The sequence below is a fragment of the Glycine max genome, chromosome 12, assembly GCF_000004515.6.
Source record: "Glycine max cultivar Williams 82 chromosome 12, Glycine_max_v4.0, whole genome shotgun sequence".
NCBI lineage: Eukaryota > Viridiplantae > Streptophyta > Magnoliopsida > Fabales > Fabaceae > Glycine > Glycine max.
This window is the reverse complement of record NC_038248.2, coordinates 23,867,438-23,890,669: the sequence shown is the minus strand read 5'-3', so window position 1 is coordinate 23,890,669 and position 23,232 is coordinate 23,867,438. Positions and strand designations below refer to the sequence as shown.

The 23,232-nt window shown below is 32.4% G+C and overlaps 1 protein-coding gene across 1 annotated transcript; it reads left to right on the top strand.

Moving 5' to 3' along the window:
- Window positions 1-9,861: 9,861 nt before the first annotated feature.
- On the top strand, window positions 9,862-11,681 carry LOC100527881 (uncharacterized). The gene has a single exon (NM_001248168.2). It carries the CDS (start codon window positions 10,488-10,490, stop codon window positions 10,920-10,922), a length of 435 nt encoding a protein of 144 aa, NP_001235097.2. The 5' UTR covers window positions 9,862-10,487; the 3' UTR covers window positions 10,923-11,681.
- Window positions 11,682-23,232: the final 11,551 nt, after the last annotated feature.

The window sequence follows — 23,232 nt, the reverse complement described above, 5'->3', positions numbered from 1 at the left end:
ATATATATATATATATATATATATATATGTGTGTGTGTTGGAAGTGCACGTTCACCTCCACGTTCTTTTAATTAATTAATTTTATTATTTTTGAAAAAATTAGTTATTTTGAATTTGGTCCATTTTCCATCTACATTTAACCCATATCTTTGCAAATATATTTGCAACCACCTTCAGTAACAAATCACGTACCCATCATTTATCTCACGTACTGATAACTTCTTATCTCACGTCTGATAACTTTCTATCTCACGTTATGATAACAAGTTAAGAGCTATGTGATGGACAGACTCTATAAATAGGATGAGGTGCTCTCAGTTTTGTATCACCAAATCCACTTCTCTATTCAGAAAAAATACACCATCTATTCAGAGTGAGTAAGGGTCTGGAATAACAAAACTGTCTTTCAGGTTCGTGTGTGTGCCGCTTCCCGTTCAATTTGCAATGGCTGGAGGTACGCTCATAATTCTTTTTAATTTCCGCTGTTTGATCTAAATGTGTTATTTAAATTTATTTGCATGTTTAAATCAGTGTATGTATATTTTTTTACATCTGGTATCAGAGCCACTATGTACCTGTGTCTTGCTTATTGGGTCGTTCCTATGCGGAGTTCATTTTCTGAGTATATGGGTGTTATGTTTTAAGACTTTTTAATTCAAAATAACATCAAAATTAGGAATGATGTGAGTTTTCTAACTTTTCTATGATTTAAAACGTATTTTTGGGTGTCTAAAATGCATATAATGATGTGGGTTTTTCAAAATTGAGGTAATAATTTTATTTATTTATTATTATTATTTTTTTACCACTGCGGGAGGTTGAAGACGAAGTCTTGCGGGTTTTGTTTACTGTGATGGAATTGTTAATATACATTTTAAATTAACAATATTAAATAAAGCACGACTTGGTCCAGTGGTAGATGTGTATTACCTCATTGTTTTGAGTTCGAATCTCATTGCTGCCTTTTGTTGTTTGTTTTCGTTTTAATTAAGTAAAAGGAAGTATAAAATGAAACAAAATCGCCTTGGGCTGGTTTCGAACCCTCACCCTACAAGCATGAAAGGACTCCCTTTGCCGCTAAGCCACTGCAATTTAATTGTTTATTAATTGCAGTTCATGTGTATTTATAACTTCTGAAGGATAAATCATTTATGCACAAACTGTTTAAAATTGTTTGTCTCTTAAGTTATGTTGAACATGCAAATATTATGTTAAATACTGGTATGCATTGGATTTAATCCTTTAAAGTTTATTACATGTTGAATGAATATACGTGCAATGTTATTTTGAATTGGTATACATGTAATTTTTATGATTCAATATTAAGCACATTTGCATTATTAAGTATGTTTATGCAAGGATTATTTTGAATGTTAAGTGATTAATATAATTTTATTAAATTAGAGAATAGCCACAGCATCTTTAATTTAGTAAAATTATATGCTAAATTTATAATCACATTAGAAATATTAATTGTGATTAATCATATGTAATGTGATGAAATCTACCCACAGGAATTTTGTTATAGTTGTATGGTTAATTAGGATAAAATATTAAATTATATTTCTTAATTTACCCACAGGAATTAAGGAAAAGAACATGATTTAATAGTTTTATCATAAAGTTGCATGATGAATCTAATTGAGTAGGACTTTAGCCCACAGACAAGTTTTGTGTCACTAGATTCATATATTGAGACATGATTTGCATTGGCAAAACATGGCATTTGTTTAGTCTCAAATTTTATTATTGAGCATGTGTGTTTGTTTACAGTTTCACAATCTATGAATATTTCTTGTGACCTTCCCATTTTGAAAGGTGATAATTATAAGGTTTGGAAGGAAAGAGTTCTCCTTCATTTGGGCTGGATGGATATTGACTATGCTATAAGGAAGGATGAGCCACTGGCTATTACTGAAACTAGCGAACCTGATGCTGTTGATCTTTATGAAAAGTGGGAGAGATCTAATCGTCTCTCCGTTATGTTCATAAAAACCAACATATCCGCTAGTATCCGGGGTTCAGTTGACCAGCATGATAAGGTCAGAGATCTGTTGAAAGTCATTGATGAACAGTTTATGACCTCTGAGAAGTCACTTGCTAGCACACTCATTATGCAATTCTCTTCCATTAAGCTTACTGGAACGAGAGGTGTGCGTGAACATATCATGCGCTTAAGGGACATAGTGGCTCAGTTGAAAACCTTGGAAGTTACCATGTCTGAATCCTTCCTGGTACATTTCATTTTGTGCACCCTACCTCAACAGTATACACCCTTCAAAATCTCCTACAACACACATAAGGATAAATGGTCTATTAATGAATTGATGACCATGTGTGTTCAAGAAGAGGAGAGATTGATAATGGAAGAGGGTGAGAAGGTAAATTGACTACTTCTAATTCTGGAAAGGATAGGAAGAAGTCTGTAGGCACCAATAAAGGAAAGATTCCGACTCAACCAACAATTAAAAAGGAGTCAAAGTGTTTCTTCTGTAAAAAGAAAGGACACATGAAGAAGGACTGCCCCAAATTTAAAAGTTGGTTTGAGAAGAAAGGTACACCATTTTCCTTTGTTTGTTATGAATCTAATATGATTAATGTGAATCATAATACATGGTGGATTGACTCTGGTTCTACAATCCATGTTTCTAATACCTTGCAAGGTATGGAAAGCCTAAGGAAGCCAGTGGGAAGTGAGCAGTGCATCTACTCAGGGAGTAGGATGAGCTCACATGTAGAGGCCATTGGAACGTGCGTCTTAGTCTTAAGTAGTGGCTTTAAATTACATTTGGAGAAAGTTTTTTATGTTCCTAGTTTCTGTAAAAACTTAATTTCTGTTTCTAAACTTGCACCTTTGGGATTTTATTTTAATTTTACAGACTTTGGTTTTGATTTACTAAATAAATCTGAAATTATTGGTTGTGGTCAATTGGTTGATGGTCTTTATTCGATTGAATTGCAAAATGACGCTACTTCTATGCACGTTTTTGTTGGGTTAAAACGATGTATTGTGAATGAAGAATCCTCTATGTTGTGGCACCGGAGATTAGGATATATCTCTATTGAGAGAATCAAGCGATTAGTAAATGAAGGAGTACTTAGTACTTTGGATTTCGCTGATTTTGAGACTTGTGTAGATTGCATTAAGGGTAAGCAAACTAACAAGTCTAAAAAGGGTGCAAAGAGGAGTTCTAATTTATTAGAAATCATACATACAGACATATGTTGTCCAGACATGGATGCAAATAGTCCGAAATACTTCATAACCTTTATAGATGATTATTCACGATATATGTATCTCTACTTACTTCATTCTAAGAATGAAGCTTTAGATGCCTTTAAAGTTTTTAAGGCTGAAGTTGAGAAACAATATGGAAAACAAATTAAGATTGTGAGATCAGATAGAGGTGGGGAGTACTATGGTAGATACACAGAGGATGGACAAGCACCAGGTTCATTTGCGAAATTTCTTCAAGAACATGGGATTGTTGCCCAATACACTATGCCTGGTTCTCCGGATCAGAATGGTGTGGCAGAATGAAGAAATCGAACCTTATTAGACATGGTGAGAAGCATGAGGAGTAATGTAAAGCTTCCTCAATTTTTGTGGATTGATGCTCTTAAGACGGCTGCGTATATATTAAACCGAGTTCCAACCAAGGCTGTCTCAAAGACACCTTTTGAGTTATTCAAGGGTTGGAAACCAAGTTTGCGACATATACGCGTTTGGGGATGCCCGTCTGAAGTAAGAATTTATAATCCACAAGAGAAGAAACTAGACCCTAAGACTATTACTGGGTATTTCATTGGATATGCTGAAAGGTCTAAAGGGTATAGGTTCTATTGTCCATCCCACAACACTAGGATTGTGGAATCAAGGAATGCAAAGTTTCTTGAAAATGACTTGATCAGTGGGAGTGATCAATTTCAGAACATTTCTTCTGAAAGGGATCACTATGAAGCTGAACCTTCTGGGACAAGTAATAGGTTGGTAGTCATTCCCACCCCTCAAGTTAAAATGGGTGTTAGACAACCAGTGATTGAAGTTCCACAAGCTGTTGAAAGTGATCATGTAGATCGAGTTGTTTGTGAGGAACAACATGATGATATTGAACAAACTGGTGAAGAACCAGTTGAACAAGTTCCTTAGCAAGATGACCAAACAACATTAAGAAGATCTATTAGAATAAAAAAGACAGCAATTCCTAGTGATTATGTAGTGTACCTACAAGAATCAGACTACAACATTGGAGCCGAAAATGATCCTGAGACGTTTTCACAAGCCATGAGTTCTAAGGAATCAAATTTGTGGTATAATGCTATGAGGGATGAGATGGATTCTATGGCATCTAACCAAGTTTGGGATCTCGTTGAGTTGCCTGTTGGTGTAAAAGCCATCGGATGTAGATGGGTCTTCAAAACAAAGAAAGACTCAGAAGGCAACATTGAGAGACATAAGGCAAGACTTGTTGCTAAAGGATTCACTCAAAGAGAAGGAATCGATTACAGAGAGACCTTTTCCCCTGTATCAAAGAAAGACTCTCTTCGAGTAATTTTGGCATTAGTAGCTCATTTTGATCTTGAGCTGCATCAAATGGATGTGAAAACGGCGTTCCTGAATGGTGATCTAGAAGAAGAGGTTTACATGAAACAACCTGAGGGATTCTTATCTAGTGTTGGTGAGCACTTAGTCTGCAAGCTTAATAAGTCCATCTGTGGATTGAAACAAGCCTCCTGCCAATGGTATTTAAAATTTCATGAGGTCATTTCTTCATTTAGCTTTGAAGAGAATGTCATGGATCACTGTATATACCAGAAGGTCAGTGGGAGTAAGATTTGTTTCCTTGTATTATACGTAGATGACATTCTGCTTGCGACTAATGATAAGGGTATGTTATATGAGGTGAAACAATTTCTCTCAAAGAACTTTGATATGAAGGATATGGGAGAGGCATCTTATGTCATAGGCATAAAGATCCATAGAGAAAGATCTCGAGGCATTTTAGGCTTGTCTCAAGAAACCTATATCAACAAAGTTTTAGAGAGATTTAATATGAAAGATTGTTCACCAAGTGTAGCTCCCATTGTGAAGGGTGACAAACTTGCTTTGAGTCAATGCCCCAAAAATGATTTTGAGCGGGAACACATGAAAAATATTCCATATGCTTCAGCAGTTGGAAGCCTTATGTATGCTCAGGTTTGCACTAGACCTGATATTGCATTCGCTGTTGGAGTTTTGGGAAGATATCAAAGTAATCCAGGTATTGACCACTGGAAAGCTGCAAAGAAAGTGATGAGATATCTTCAAGGAACAAAGGATTACATGCTCATGTACAGACAAAATGATTGTCTGGAAGTGATTGGCTACTCCGACTCAGACTTTGCTGGTTGCGTTGATTCACGAAGATCAACATCTGGTTATATTTTTATGTTAGCCAGTGGAGTTGTATCTTGGAGAAGTGCCAAACAAACCTTGACTGCTACTTCCACTATGGAGGCTGAGTTCGTTTCTTGTTTTGAGGCTACCTCGCATGGTGTATGGTTGAAGAGTTTCATATCTGGCCTTAGAGTTGTGGACTCTATTTCTAGGCCATTAAAGTTGTATTGTGACAACTTTGCTGCAATGTTTATGGCTAAAAACAACAAAAGTGGAAGTCGAAGTAAGCACATCGACATCAAGCACTTAGCCATAAGAGAACGTGTTAAAGAAAAGAAAGTGGTCATTGAACACGTCAACACTGAGTTAATGATTGCTGATCCTTTAACTAAAGGCATGCCACCAAAGAACTTTAAGGATCATGTAGTACGAATGAGACTTGGTTCCATGATGTAATTTCATTGTACGTACGTTTGTTATTTTCAATGAAACTCTTATTCAGTTAGATATTTTCTCATATCGTTTTGTGCACATATTTATTTATTTCGAGAAAAATCATTCGGTTTAGATATAGAATAAACATGTGGTTTATTCATTAAGTTGAGAGCTAGTGTTGAGAGACTCGATATATTGTGGTACATGAAAGATACTACTCATCATCAGAGGACCTATCGCCATGACTCATATATTATGTTTCTTGTTACGGTTGATGTTGGGTTAAATGGACCAAGTGGGAGAATGTTGGAAGTGCACGTTCTCCTCCACGTTCTTTTAATTAATTAATTTTATTATTTTTGAAAAAATTAGTTATTTTGAATCTGGTCCATTTTCCATCTACATTCAACCCATATCTTTGCAAATATATTTGCAACCACCTTCCGTAACAAATCACGTACCCATCATTTATCTCACGTACCCATCATTTATCTCACGTACTGATAACTTCTTATCTCACGTCTGATAACTTCCTATCTCACGTTCTGATAACAAGTTAAGAGCTCTGTGATGGACAGACTCTATAAATAGGATGGGGTGCTCTCAGTTTTGTATCACCAAACCCACTTCTCTATTCAGAAAAAATACACCATCTATTCAGAGTGAGTAAGGGTCTGTGTGTGCGCCGCTTCCCGTTCAATTTGCAATGGCCGGAGGTACGCTCATAATTCTTTTTAATTTCCGCTGTTTGATCTAAATATACTATTTAAATTTATTTGCATGTTTAGATCAGTGTATATATATATTTTTTCAATATATATATATATATATATATATATATATATATATATATATATATATATATATATATATATATATATATATATATATTTTTTTTTTTTTTTCTGTTAAGGATATGCTTATCTTATTTTTTTATAGAATCCCAAATACAAGATAGCCGCACGTTCATAGTTGAATGAAATAAGTAATGAGGCGACGATAATGTTCCAATTTTGAAGTGCACTCACGAAAGATGTTTGGCCCTTTTCTTACAGCATTCTGAATTTGAATTATAATAAAGACTTTGATATATTATATATTTGATCTATTTATATTTTTAACTATTGATATAAAGACTTATTATTTTATAATTCTCTATTGCTACATTACTATCAATGGATATTAATGGATAAATATAACATATTTTTTTAAAATTTATTTATTCATTTGTGTAAAATGTTTTTCCAATTAAATTTCGAGATACAATGTACGAATACTATTTATTCGGTATATTAAGGACGACCGTGTTTTTTCAAAACCGTTCTATAGTAAAATATGACTAATATATTTTTTATTTGTATCCCTAATTTAATATGTTTTTTTTTGTTTTTTTAAATAAAATGTTAAAAATCCAAAGAACTTAAATTTATAACACGTGTTAAAATTTATACACATTAAAATATTTAATCTTTAAACAACACTTTAAAAAATGAACTTTAATAAAGAAAAAACATGTGCCTTGCACAACCTACTAACTAATTCATTTTTATAGAATTTTTATTTTTTTAGACTTTTGTGTATTAAAAATTTGTTTTTCCTTTTTTTTTTTAAATTATGTTGCTCAGATTTTTTCTTTTAAAAAAGAAAAAGAAAATTTTAAAAAATAGGTTACCTCAAACGCTACCTAAATTATGAGGTGTAAAATTCTCAACTGAAATCCGATGGTTTCTAGTTATATTCTAATTAAATTTTAAAAATTATTATTTTTTACTTAGTTTGATATATATATATATATATATATATATATATATATATATATATATATATATATATATATATATATATATATATATATTGTGAATTTTCTAAATAAAATGACATTAAACCAAAGAACTCAAATTTACAACATGTTTTAAATTTTATACACATTAAAATATTCAATCTTTAATACTACTTTAAAATTAAGCCTTAATAAAGAAAAAAACACATGCATTGCACTATCTAATTAATTTTTTTTGTACACTTTTGTTTACTAAAAAAACTGTTTTTTTCATTTTTAAACAATGTTTGGTCCATTTTTTTCTTTTAAAGAAAAAAAAATATGTTACCTCAAACACTACCTAAAATCTAAATCGAGTTGTTATTTTTACCTTCTCAAATCTCAAGTGCAATCCGAGTACACCAAGTGTCTTCTAGTTCACGGCTTCAACTTTTTATCACATAACATGATTTGTTGTAAGCTCAATGTCGTGGACCCAAAGAAAGCAACATTGATCTGAACTTTTGCTTTAACTTGAGTATACAAGACGGGTCACCCATAGATTAAAATTTAAGCCTCAAGAGGGAACATAAACCATAATTTATTGGAGAATAGATCACCGTCCATCATGACAAATACATGGAAGGTGAGCTCTCCCTTTAGCCTTTATTTTTTTATTCTAATTTTTTAAAGGGAGAATTCTCCATGTCCCTTAGCTGTAAGGGAGAAACCCGTGATGGCTTTCCCATTATACAATTTCATTATGTGTGATACGATAAGATTGTTGTCATTAGGTGAGTGGGCAGAATCAGAAGATTCAGAAGTGGCCACATTACTTATTTGGGTAAATTTTAAAAAATTGCTTTAATCGCCACTTAAAAGAAAGTTAATAGGAACAAATTCTATTGTGTTCACATTATATTTTCAATGATTAGATTTGCAAGCAGTAACATTGAAGGTGTGAATTAAGGAGATTCTTCTAACTTTTTTTATGAATGAGATTGTTTTAACTTGATTAGTGATAATATTAGATTTGAATTCTTAATTGTGTTAAATATTGAGAAAAAATTAATGTTTATAATAGTTTTATATTTTTATCCAACTTGAATAAATGATTGTTTTTAATAAAAAATAGTTGTAGTCTATAAAAAAACATTTGCAAGCAGTACTTACAGCGGTTGGATTTAATAAAGAAAGAGCTAGTTTCTGATAACATGACAAATCGTAGTCCAAATCTCTCAAAAAAAATGTTTATATTTAGTATTGTGTTTGGATGGTATCTTGAACAAAATTTACTTGAGAGAAGGATACCTGTGAAAAATAAAATAAAAATTACAAGCAGTTTGTATTAATAATTTAACAAATATGAGTGTTGCCAACTAAGCAAACGTGCCACATTAAAGATGTATTATGGAATTTTTTCATTTTAAAGAAATGTGAATGAATCTTGTTAAAAGAACGGTTCTTTACATACTTCCACATAACATACCTATTCTATTATTTAGTCTATTCCAAATCACAAAAATAAGAAATCAGACAAAAAAATTCGAGAAGGGCCAGGTACATTTTCCCTTGCAATTCACCTTTGAATCTTAATGCAACTTATTCTCCTACGCAATTATGGTGCGTCATGATGAACAACTTACAAGATGAATATAAAATATCCAACATTAGGAATCAGGTGGCGACTAATCCAAACTACCCATTAACCAAAAGTTATAGCAAGAGTTTTTTTTTTTTTTTATTAGAGATGAAAGCATCTTAACTAATATCAAAATAAATTTTATTTTAGGTGTCTGCAGCTGATTAATATATATCAAGATACAAATATGCAATTAAAACACTAATCTTTATCCACACATATACTCATGTATACAGATTGAGATTATCATTAATTGTGTGGATTAATTAATGTGAAATTGTTTCAGTCTAACTAAGCTAAATTTTAGTTATGAATATGGAACTGTAATAACTAAGGTAAATTTTAGTTATGGATATGTAACTGTAATAATATTTGGAGGAAGAATTTTCCGTCCATAGTGATCATAGCAGACTCTAATAGGATTGATTGCTTCTATTAGATTATATATATTGTTTAGAAAAAAAAATACAAAGTATTTTAAGATCATTCAAAGTCTGAAATGAGAAAATATGGGGCCCCACTACATGCTCCAAAGTCGAAATATTACAACACAATGCTTTGAATAATTCTTTTAACTACAGTCTTGTAGACCCATTTTCCATGACCCAAGTAGTACCATAATACCATTCTTTCAATTGCTTACCAGAACAAGCATGGAAGCTACGGGGGAAAAAGCATGGCATTCTCTGCATGTGGTTCGGAATATGGAAGCAAATTCTATGCTATTTATGGCATAACAACCACCTTGGGTCTTCATTAATCCCTATGCAAATCCAATCTAGAAGATTAACCATGTCCCTATGTAAGTACCCTGAGGCTGAAACAGTACCCCTTTATATACCCTTCAAATCTATTGACATGTTCACCCTTGGAGGAAAGCATTTTTGTTCTTATTTTGCTCCATCTCTGTATATCATCACAACTTCCAAAGGCTTACTTACTCTAATATATCTCTGATTCAAGTGGTTCTGTGAGTTTTCTTGTTTTAGTCTGAGGCTTTGAGTTTTGTTTAATAGATATGCCAAGGGCAAATTGCAGTTTCTGATTTGTTGAAACTGCAAAGATTGAATTTAGAACTGATAGAAGAGTTACCATGTGTATCAAACTAGCATTAGAATTGGTCATGGGTGTTTGTTTTTCAAGTTCTTATACACTACTAGAAACTAGAAAGAAGTGATTGGAATTTCAACTACCATTGTTGGTTTAGAGGGCAGAGGCTCCATTGAGTTAAAAGTAAGAAAGCAATTAAAGGCCTTTGAAGTGAATTCGGATAAATGGTTTCTTCTGTATATACCCTTATGTGTGTTCTTCATTCCACAATAGCTCTTACTTGTGGAGCTTTGATGATATTCTACTCCAAAGAGATCTCTGTGCTTGGCCACGGATCGGAGACCGCGAGCAAGCTTCAAGGGACAACACCCCATGATCAGCTTCTGATTGACACCTCTGATTCCTTCTCTGGCTTGTTGTTGTTCACAATAGGATTCCTTCTCTTGATGGTTGCTTTTGTTAAGGACAGAGACTTTCAGAGTTTCTTTGCCAAAGGGTGTGTGATGCTTCACATTTCCATGGCAGTATGGAGATTCTTCTTTGAGAGGAAGCTTGGGGATCTTGCACATGAGTGGCCTAGGCATGCTGTTGGGGACATTGCATTGGCCTTTTCATGGGTCTTTTTTCTTGTGTACACATGGAGAGAGAAATATGATTAGTTAATTTATTTTATAATTTTGCAAGTTTTGGTGCTTCTGGTTGTAGAAACAACATGGCCCCAAGAAAGGTTGTTTTATTTTAGTTGGAAGGAACCAATATTTTCTGGGTTGTTTCGGCATTTCAAAGGGACAAATGGAGTTCAAATTGGCCTTGTGAATGCTCAAATTCTTGACATAAATGGAGAACCATTATATGAGTTCTGTTCTTCTTCAAAGAGAGAATGAAAGAGGTTGTTGAGTCAACTTTCTGGTTCTTCGGTGCACAGATTCATTATTTAGAATCTGTATTGGCAACTTTTCTTGATTGCTTTTCAATTGGGAGCTCCAGTAATTAGTGTAAACTTCATTTTCTACATTGAGTCCTTAAAAAAATGTACAAGCTTTTTACCCTGTTTCTGACTTCAATTGTGAAATTTCTGAATGTATATTTTTCTTGTTTTGCATCCATAACATTGCTGAGCTCCAGTAATTAGTATTTGGAATATTGCTGAGTCTAATCTCTAGGGAGGTAGCATCCTTATGTAGAGAAAAATACCTTCTTTCCAAGTTGAGAGAGGATAACAAGGAATTTTTCTCTCTTTTTTATGGTTCAACTTCAAGCCATGTCATTCAGGATGTTGATTTCTTATTTTTCCTTTTCCTTTTCTTTTTTCTTTTCTTTTATCTATAAAGTAGATGCTCTCATTTCACACAGTCAACAATTTTCTTGTAATTTGTTAGTGTTGTAGAGAATAAATTGCAAGTGCATGATGAATGACATTCTTTTTTTTTTCTTTCTCAAATTCCTTTTTTTTTAAATAGTTTATTTATTTATCTAAGTCTATTGGCCTATGTAGTACCCTCTCCGATCTAAAATGAATCTAGTTTTAGTCTTTGAAAAAAATATTCTAAATTGACTAATGTTTTTACTTTTAAATGAGATATTAAAATATTTATTCCAATTTTATCTGTTATTTTACAAGACTTTATAATATATTTAATAAAATTAAGAGATATAACAAGAATATTTAAATAAAATTATTTTCTAATAAATGTTAATTCTCTTGGAATACTTTTTTTTTGTCGGCATAAAAACTACCTTAAACATTAGTCATCTTGGGATGGAAAAGTAAGAAACTTGATCTTTTTTAGTTTTGTTGTGAATAGAAAACATAAAGTACAGTAAGAAAGTCAATTTTGATGGTAAATCAAATATTGGGACTAAATTTCAATAATTTTGAAAGGAGAAATGTTACTTTGACAACCCGTTTGAGAAATATAGTCCGTTGATAGCGGCTGACTTGACTTTTTTGAGATTATTATATTATTTAATAATTATTAATAAAAATCAAATTTAAAACAAAAGGAAAATATGAAAGAATTGAAATCACTTTTGAAAAGTGGCTCTCCTGCTTGGGCAACCCTCTCCCTCCTCGTGCAACCCTTTCCTACCCCCTGCACAACCCTCTCACACTCCCCGCTTTGGTCATCTCTGGTTTAAGAAAAGACTCTCCCGTTCGAAGAACCCTCTCCCTGCTCGTCTTTGGTTTTGAAAATTTTGATATTGTGTAGGATGGTGTGTTCTTGTTGGGTCATGGTTGAAAAGGAACTCTAAATCATTCAGTTAATCCTTTATGCAGTGGCAAGCTAATCCTAGTTTGTGCCTTGGTTTCTGTGGTGAGTGGATGAATGTAAAAAAGTGTTGGTGGGAGGTTCTATTTGATCATTGTGTTGGTTTCTAGTGAGTGTTTGAGTTGCATTGATACTAAGTTGGCATTATATGGAGATATAAATTTAGTATTGTTATATTTTAGGTCAAATGACTTATTTGGTCATTTATCTTATTTTATTGGTTTATTTTGGTCCTTTATCTTTTTAAAAAGATTCAAGAGGTTCTTCCATTAGTTTGAAGTTAACATTGTTAATGATAATTGAATATTGACAACTACAAACCGCCACAAAACAAAAATAAAGAAGAAGCAACCATGTATCAAGAGTTTCTTCCTTCACAAACCATAATTCCTTTACTTTCCAACTGTAAAATCACAACCTCACACAATTTAATTAACGATTTAGCTTCATTATAACATCATCGACATAAAATTTGATGCACAACCTACCTTTCCTACAACCACCTACACAACATCCTCTTCATTTTCTCATTTCAACTTACAAAATCATTGATCAACAATCCTTTTTGCACCCAAACTCAAGGAGGTCGCTGGATTCAACAACAACTTCTATTCTCCAATGAGATCATCCATAAGAAGTCGTACTGCGATTCTCCCTCATTCTTTCAACAAGAACCTAAACGCCCACTCAAATGAGTCTTTTTATTCCTCTCTTCACTTTGATTCTTGAAGGTTTGACGACTTCTCAAGTTAAATTGGTCGTGCGATTATGGGGAATTCAATTTGAGTGTGAAGTTTGTGATTTTCAATTTGAGAAAAAGGGGACTAGGGTTTGTGAAGGATGAAATTGTAGGTACACTATTATTTCTTTCTTATTTTTCATTTTGTGGTGGCTTGTAGCCATCGGTATTTAATTACATTAACAACGTTAACTTCAAATTAACAAAATGATCATTTTGAACCTTTTTAAAAAGATAAAGGATAAAAAAAATTTAAAAGATGAAGAACCAAAACAATAAAATAAAGGACCAAATAAGTCATTTGGCCTATATTTTATGTCTCAGATGGGTTAAGTTTTGATTTTATATTATAGTGGTTACATACTTTGCATACAACTTATACCATTTTTTATGTGGGAAGCCTGTTAGGTTAAAAGATATGATTCGCATGTTTGTATCATTAGAAATTGCTACTATCTTGTAAGGATGAGTTCCTCTTTACCCTTGTCCTCTTTCTTAATGATAAAATTGCTACTATGGAACCAATTTTGAACTGAACCTAAACTAAACGATTTTATATTTCTTGTCTTGTAACAACTATATTAATTTTGGTTGAAAGCCAGATTTTAATCATAGAGGTAATTGTTGTTAGAGATAGGGGGAACAACATGAGCAACATGAAGACTTAAACTTGAAGCCTGAAGAAGCATTTGAAGAAGTTTTGTCTTTTACATGCTTAACTCTCTTGAGTGACATTTGTATTGGTTGTTATATTGAATATTGCATTTTAGTCTTTATCATATCATTTGTGCATCACGCATCATCATGAGTGAGTGAGAAGAAAATTTCTAAAGTTAGAAAATTTCTTTAGAAGATAAAATTCTCTCTTTTGATCGATTATAGTGTAACACACCATCTTTCGTAAAATAAATTAAAATTGATTTTATTTAAAATAAATAGAATTTTAGAAAAATAATGAGATTTTTATAATTAAATAAATAAGGAGAAATAATTTTATTAATTAAAATAATAGTTTGAAGGAAAATAAAAAGGATGTTTTATTTATTCATTCCATAGGGAGTAAAATAGAGTTCATTTTTATAAAATAATAAAACAAAGAAAAATAGAATAAACAATAGGTTTAGAGAATCCTATCTATAAATAGAGACATATTAGGTCCTTTTTTTTACCTTTACTATACATCTTTACACTCTCTCTTCCTCTCAAATTCATTTTCCCTCCTTCCTCTCCAAAAACTCTCTCTTTTTCCCGCATACATTCAAACTTATTCAAGTAAAACTATGATCCCAAACTTGTTAATCGTTGGATCATCGTGAAATTCAAACAGGAGGTTTGAAACTCATTTTTTCACATCCACGCTGTTGGGATTTTCAAAATAATGTCTATGGTGAGAGAAATGTCCCTTGCAAGTAGCTCTCAGTTTCCCACATACACCCAAACTTGTCCCAGTAAAATTACGATCTCGGACTTGTTAACCGTTAGATTGTCGTGTAACATCAACACCAGGTTTGAATTGCATATTTGCACATCTTTACTATTGCGATTTGTAAAATAATTTTTGTGGAGGGAGAAATTATCATCGCACGTAGACAGTAAAATGGGGGCTCCAATCCCTTCTCTTCTCTCTAACGCCTGGAAATCCTAACAGAGCAATCAGAGGAAAAACTTGAGGAATCTTAGGGAACTGTTAGAGACACCGTTATCACTTTCGAACTACACACGTGAGCTCGCTTAGAGGTAAGGGAAATTGAGATTTATTTTGCGATGTTTATCGTATCTTCCTATATGATTATGTGAAATTGTTTGAGGGATTTTACTCCCCATGTTGTGTGAAGTATTTTTGTATAATTTGTTTGTGTTTGAACAAGATTTACTAGATTAACGTGATAAATTGTTATATTGGGATCATGAAATTGTGATTGAAATTGTGTATAAGTGATAAATTAAATGTGATGAATTGTGAGATAATATGTTGCTTTGAGATTATAACACTGTTATTGAAATTGAGTATAAGTGTAAAAATGAACATATGTTAATTTGCGAGATACATGTAAACATGTGATGATGGGCTGTGACATTGTGAGATGTTAAATTGTGGAAATGAGATATGGATGTGAATAAGTGTGTGGTTAATACTTCGTGTGACGATTGCTTGTGTTGTGAGTTGTGAATTATACAATAACCCGATTAGTGTTTACCTTGAGAAAAGTGTTTATGCACGAAGTGCTAAAACAAAAGGGTAAGGTTCCAAATTAGGAACATGAGGTGTTAAATTGTATTGCAATGCACGAGGTGTTAAAAGAAAAGTATACGGTTTCAAGTTAGGAATCTGAGGTGTTAAATTGTAACGCAATATGTTAAATGTGTTTGAAAACAAGTGTGAGGTCATGGGTATTGTATAATTCATGAGAAGTGTCTGCATGCAAAAATTGTTTTAGGGGTTGGACTTGAATCAAGAAGGTGAGGCCCTAATGGATTTTTCGGAGTCTAGGCCTTGGGAGTAAATACACTCGATTTGAGTGCTCTTTTAAGCCTATGTTGATCCCATATGGTTGGAGCATTCTCGCAAAACGAGTGACCCTGACTAGTCACCTTATGATTTTACTTAGTGAGAGTGACCTGACATACCTATTGTGTGACGTGTCTTGTTATGTACTCCTAAGCGCCCTAATGTTGTTTTTCACTGACATGGTATCACATTACATATAGGCTTAAGTCTTAGTATAATTGTTGCATAGCGCCTGTGAATTGTTTATTATGAAATTGGTGAGCATTGTTATGTTTTGAATCGAGTGTGTGATTCATGTGTAATATGATTGGTGATTGAAAAATGAGTTTTAAATGATAAAGTGGTGAAATGACGTAGATTGTAGTAAGTTGAGCTATGTGATAAATATTTTAATAATGTATTTTGCTTATGTATTTGTTTATTCGTATTTTAGTTAGGAATGTGATAGTTCACTCCCTATGTGTTGTTTGTGTTTGAATCCTGTGATGATATCGAATTTTGTATTCGTGGGAGCAGATGGTTAGGTGGATAGCTATGGAGAACCTCATGCTAAAGGACACTGGAACACAATACTATGATGACATTGGGACATGTGTTTCTGTATTATTTGCATAATATTCTGAACATGTTACTTTATGTTACTCCATTGCTTAACTTGTTTCCTTTTGAAAAAAAAATTGGATGGCCTTGGTTTGGGCCAGAGATGTTTTCATACTCTTATTTGATAAGTTTTTAATTTGGTTATTAACTCGCGAGCCTTTTACCCACATAAGCTCTTTTATGCTTAAAATAAAATCATTTTAATTAATTCTGTATTTTCATGTATGACATTATATAAATATGTATATCAGGTTAGAGGGTGTCACATACAGCCTTATCGTAATTGATTATATAAGTTGTCTTAAGCTTGGAGAGTTATGTCTTGTATCGGTTTAATCGATTACAACCTTATCGCAATCGATTATACTATTGTTTTTGAGACAACGAATGATTTATTCAGGAGTCTCTACTTTAATCGATTACCATGTGATATAATCGATTACTTCTTATTCCATAAGTGTTTTAGAAGTAAATAAGAACACTTTAATCGATTACTTTGAGTATCTAATTAATTACATTGTTCTTGAGTTGTTTCCAGTTTTTGGAAGAACACTTTAATTGATTAAAAAGATAATCTAATAAATTACTTCATTGAACTAATTGATTACGTTGTACATTTAATCAATTATAGGCGATTATAGTTGTTTTCTCAATAAATAACCACCTCGTGTTCTCTCTAAAAACACAATATTTTGAGCTTTCGAAGAGCTAGGATAATGTGTTGTTATTAGTTAAAGAAAGAAGAGAAGAAAATTGCTTAAAAACAGTGACTAACAACTTCAAATCTTTTGATTATGAAGATCTTTTTTGATAAGTGAGTTTGTCACTTTCTTGAGTTCAAGAAGCCACCTTATTTAGCCAAGCAAGATTTTGCGGAAAGGATTGACCAGGCTGTATCTATCTTTGACTCTAGTTTTTCGTGTATGGTTTTACACATGTAAAATCCCAATTTTCGTAAACTAGATTAAAAAAAAGATTGTTATTTATAAATAAATAGAGTTTTAAAAAAATGATGAGATTTTATAAATAAATAAATAAGGAGATATAATTATTAATTAAAATAATGATTTGAGAGAAAATAAAAAGGGTATTTTATTTATTTGTTTGATAGAGAATAAAATAAAGTTTGTTTTTATAAAATAATAAATAATAATTCAATAAATAGAGTAAATAATAGGTCGTAAATGCCCCTAGCTATAAATAGCAACATGCTAGGTCAGATTAATTCAGGAGTCTCTGCTTTAATTGATCACCATGTGATATAATCGATTATTTCTCTTTCTATAAGTGTTTTAGAAGTAAAAAAGAACACTTTAATCGATTACTTTGAGTATCTAATTGATTACATTGTTCTTGAGTTGTTTCCAGTTTTTGGAAGAACACTTTAATCGATTAAAAAGATAATCTAGTTGATTACTTTATTGAATTAATCGATTACCTTGTAGATTTAATCGATTACAGGCGGTTATAACTATTTTCTCATAACCACCTTGTGTTCTCTCTAAAAACACAATATTTTGAGCTTCGGAAGAGCTAGGATCACATGTTGTTATTAGTTAAAGAAAGAAGAAAAGAAAAGTGCTAAAAAAAAGTGACTCATAACTTCAAATCTTTTGATTATGAAGATCTTTTGTGATAAGTAAATTGTGTCACTTTCTTGAGTTCAAGAAGCCACCTTATTTAGTCATGCAAGGTTTTGCGAGAAGGATTGATCAGGTTGTGTCTATCTTTAGCTCTAGTCTTTTGTGTATGGTTTTACACATCTCTTGTTTGTGCATTAATCTTTGAATGAATGTTAGAATAGGTGTTTCTAGTTTGGGTTAATGGTAGGTTTCTCTTAGGCTCTTATTCACATAAGACCCTAGTGTTGGGTGTCTGTCTCTGGGAGGGAACTGAGATTGCTCGTGATTGTTTGTAAGAATTCTATATGCATAGTAAAAATTTAATTCGGGTTTTGGATTAGATAACTGAATTAACTTCTCTAGTGATAGAGGGTAAACCAATATAAAAAGATTTTTAACTTCTTCCCTTGATGTTATCTTTTTTTTTTCTTTCTCACTTTGGTCTTAATCAGTTTATTAACGGTTCAAGAAAATATCTTTGTGAAAGAAAGAACTTTAACAAAGATCTTGTGTAAAGGGTGGATTGATTCAGTATTGATTAAGTTTAGTTTATCAAAGTTTTGTGATATCATCCATTCAAGAAGTTTTTGCAACTCTGATTTTAAAAGTGCGTTTTGTTTTGAAAATCAATTCACCCCTCCCCCCTCTTGATTTGTGAGTACCATCATCTTTTTCAATTGTAGATTAAAATATAGCCAAATTTTAATGTTATGCATAACAGTGATTCTCATTATACTATGACTAAAATTCCATTTGACTACAAATTATGATGTAGCCAGAGTCTAAACTCTATCAGTTTTATTTTTATTTTATTGTTTAAATATATGATTGTAGAACTATTTGAAAGCCCCTAGAACCACAGACTTGGCCTATAATGCAATTCTGGAACATACCGTCGCAAAGTGAAAGCACAGGTAATTGTCGCATGTATTTATCAATACGGGGTAGTTGGTGATGATATTATCTAAATTTGTTAAAACCATAGATAGCTTTTGTTCAATGTGCTTTTGTCGAATTATTATATAAGATTAGATAATTAGATAAGATTATGTATGGTGTTGTTGGCTTGGTTTAGTTATAATTCAATTTGATTGAGTCACAATTGTTATTGTTTGTAGGAGTGAATTAAGAATTTTCTGTCATCACTCGTGAATCAGCTTGCCAAATTGAATGTTCTCTACTCTACAACATCGCTCTCCTTTGAATTTCTCATATGCTTTGTCTAGTTTATCTTAAAGCATTTTATTAGAAGACTTAGTTGTTGAAGTTATGAGTACTTTTATTTAAATAATATAATATCTGCCTAAGTTGCTATCAAGAATCTTTTTCTCAAGTGATTCTCAATATGATTGGAGTTCAAATGCATATTAATTATTAACTTTACGTAACATCTTAATTTTCGTAAACTAGATTAAAAAATTTTTTTATTTATAAATAAATAGAGTTTTAAAAAAATGATGAGATTTTATAAATTAATAAATAAAGAAATATAATTATTAATTAAAATAATGATTTGAGAGAAAATAAAAAAGGTATTTTATTTATTTGTTTGATAGAGAATAAAATAAAGTTTATTTTTATAAAATAATAAATAATAAATAAATAAATAGAGTAAATAATAGGTCGTAAATGCCCCTAGCTATAAATAGCAACATGCTAGGTCAGTTTTCATACTGACTCCTCCGCCTCACAATTTCGTTTCTTCTCTCTTCTCCCAAAATCCTCTCTTTTTCCCGCAGGTCACCTAACCTGTCTTAGAAAAATGACGATCTCGGACTCTTTCACCGTTGGATCGTCGTGAAATATGAGCACTATGTTCACAGCCCAATTCCGAGCATTTGCACCGTTGGGAATTTTGATATCATGTTTGAGTTGAGAGAAATACCTTTCTCATTATAGCCTTTTCCTTTCCCGCAGAAACCCAAAACGGTCTCAGTAAAATTACGATCCCGGTTTCGTTAACCATTGGATTTTCATGAAATTTGGATATGTTGTTCAAAATTCAATTTCGCACACCTTTACCGTTGGGATTTGCGAGATAATATTCTTGGAGGGAGAAAAAGGAATCGCATGAAGACAGTACAAGTGGAGGCTTCAATCTCTTCTCCATCTCTCTACGTTTGGGAATTCTATCGCAACAGTCGGGGGAATAACTGGAGGGATCTCAAGGAACCGCTAGAGATGCTGTTATCGCTGGCTGAAGACACGTGAGTCCGCTTAGAGGTAAGGGATGAGTTATTCACAATTGGGAATTAGTGAGAACATGTGGAGGGATCCTTAGAAATATCAATTGGAATGAGTTTTGGGGTGTTTTTGCAATTTTTATTTTATCCTTTTAATTATTACAGTGAATTATATATGTTTGATGAATCAGTTGATGTCCCAATGAGAAATTGCTATGAAATTGATGTGTTCTTTGTTGAGTGTGAACCCGTTAGAAAAATTAAGCTCTTTTTATTAACATAAATTATATTTTAAATAATATTATTCAATGACTTATTTTATACAAATTATTATCTTGTTCTAATTTTTCTACGACGATGATCAACATGTTATGTGTATATAATTATTGTAATACTAGAATAATAAATTAAAGAAAATTGTAAGGTTAATGTCTAGTGGTAATTTCTTTTGATGTAATATTAAATTAATTGTTATAGAAATCCTTTGATTGAAAACAATGTTGTTTAATTTACTATATACATATACATATCTATGTTTTGTATCATGTAAATATTATTATTGTGTGATGTGTATGAGTTATAAGGTGTAATAAGTTATTATAATGGTATTATAATATTATAGTGAAGATTGAGTAGTACAAAGTTGAATGTGTCAATTTGCGAGATACATGTAAAAATGAGATGATTGATGTGATATTATGAGATGTTAAATTGTGGGCATGATATTTGATTGTGAATAAGTGTGTGTAGTTAACACTTGATGTGAAATTACTTGTGTTGTAAGCTATGAATTGTACAATAACCCGACCAATGTTATCTTGAGAAAAGCGTTGATGCGCGGTGTTAAAGAGAAAATGTAGATTTTCTATTCAGGAACCAATGTTAAATTGTAGCACAATGTGTTAAACATGTTTGAAACACGAGTGTGAGGTCGGGGGTATTGTATAATTCATGAGCAGTGCTTATAAATGAAATATGTGATGGTGGATTGTGACATTATGAGATGTGAAATTATGAATGAGTTTTGGTTGTAAATAAGTGTGTGATTAATTCTTGATGTGACATTATTTGTGTTGTAAGCTGTGAATTGTACAATAACCCGACCAGTGTTATCTTGAGAAAAGTGTAAATGCGCAGTGTTAAAAAGAAAGCGTAGGTTTCCTATTTAGGAACCAATGTTAAAGAGAAAGTGTAGGTTTCCTATTTAGGAACCAGTGTTAAATTGTAGCGCAATATGTTGTACGTGTTTAAAACACGAGTGTGAGATCGTGTGTATTGTATAATTCACGAGCAGTGTCTGTGTGCTAAAATGATTTTAGGGGTTGGACCTGAATAAGGAGGGAGAGGCCCTGATGGACTCTTCGGAGTGTAGGCCTTGGGGGTCACCGGGTTTGAGTGCTCCTTTAAGCCTATGTTGATCCCATATGGTTGGAGCATTCTCGCAAAACATCGTGGCCCTGACTGGTCTCCCTATGATCTTACTTAGTGAGAGTGACCTGACAAACCCATTGTGTGGTGTGTCTTGTTATGTACTCCTAAGCGCCCCAGGGTGGTTTTTCACTGACATGGTACCACATTGCATATAGGCTTGAGTCTTAGCATAACTGTCTCATGCGCTTGCTAATTGTTTATTATGAAATTGAGGTGTTATTATGTCTTGATCAGAGCGTGTGATTCTTGTGTAATGTGATTGATGATTGAAAAGTGTGATTGATGGATGAAAAGTGAACTTTGAATGACAAAGTGGTGGAATTACATGAATTACGTGTAAGTAAGTTTTATTTGGTTTATATGATATGTATATCTAGTTGTCTTGTTTCTCTATTAGTTAGGAATGTGATAACTCACTTCCGGTTTGTTGTTTGTGTTTGGATCCTGTGATGATCTTGAACTTTGTGTTCGGGGGAGCAAATGACTAAGTGAATTGCTTTAAGGAATATTGTGCTGAAGGACGTCGAGACACAACGCTCTGATAGGATGTGACATTGGGGTATAGGGTTTATATTAATTCTATGAAGTCTCAGACGGCCTTGTTTGAGCCGATGACTTTATTATTTATTTGGAAAAGTTTAAAAATGATGTAGAAGAAAGTGATTGTGAACCTTTTATCCCTTTGAAAGACTTGTATTTAAAAATGTTTTAAAAAAATACTTTTAATTAATATTTAAATTTTTATTCCTTTGTTAGTATATAGATGAGGGGTAGAGGGTGTCACATGGGGAGCAGATGACTAGGTGAACTGCTTTAAGGAATATTGTGCTGAAGGACGTCGAGACACAACGCTCTGATAGGATGTGACATTGGGGTATAGGGTTTATATTAATTCTATGAAGTCTCAGACGGCCTTGTTTGAGCCGATGACTTTATTATTTATTTGGACAATTTTAAAAATGATGTAGAAGAAAGTGATTGTGAACCTTTTATCCCTTTGAAAGACTTGTATTTAAAAATGTTTCAAAAAAATACTTTTAATTAATATTTGAATTTTTATTGATTTGTTAGTATATAGATGAGGGGTAGAGGGTGTCACACTTTATCTATTTGAATTTTGAACTGAGTAATCTTTGAGCTCAAGGTGACATGAAATCAACAAATCTTTTAGCTTTATTGTTTTATTTATTATTTTTTCAAAGTTAAGCTTTCCATAACTATGTGGAGTTTAGGATTTGTGTCCACTTTGCTCTTGATAAAATCAAATTGTTTTGCTTATACTATGTAGTAATCCTCATGACCTTATTTGTCTTCCTATTATTAGATTATTAGATAAGATTACTATTATTATTTTTTGTTGCATATAAGAGGTTTTAGGGATTAGTTATTTGCTTTTTGAGTGTCCGTGGTGGTTGGCAGTTAAGCACTTTTGTGTCTATCTCCAAGCAAGGTTATGCAAGACAAAATGTTGAAGTAAAAGGGGTTTCATAGTCAGGTATGCATCATTTATACTAGAGTAATCTGAACCTTGTCCCCAATCGGCTAGTTTCTCTCTTAGATTTTGATAAGTCACCAGTATCTGAAGCTTGAGCAGCTCCAAACTAATTGTGATTGT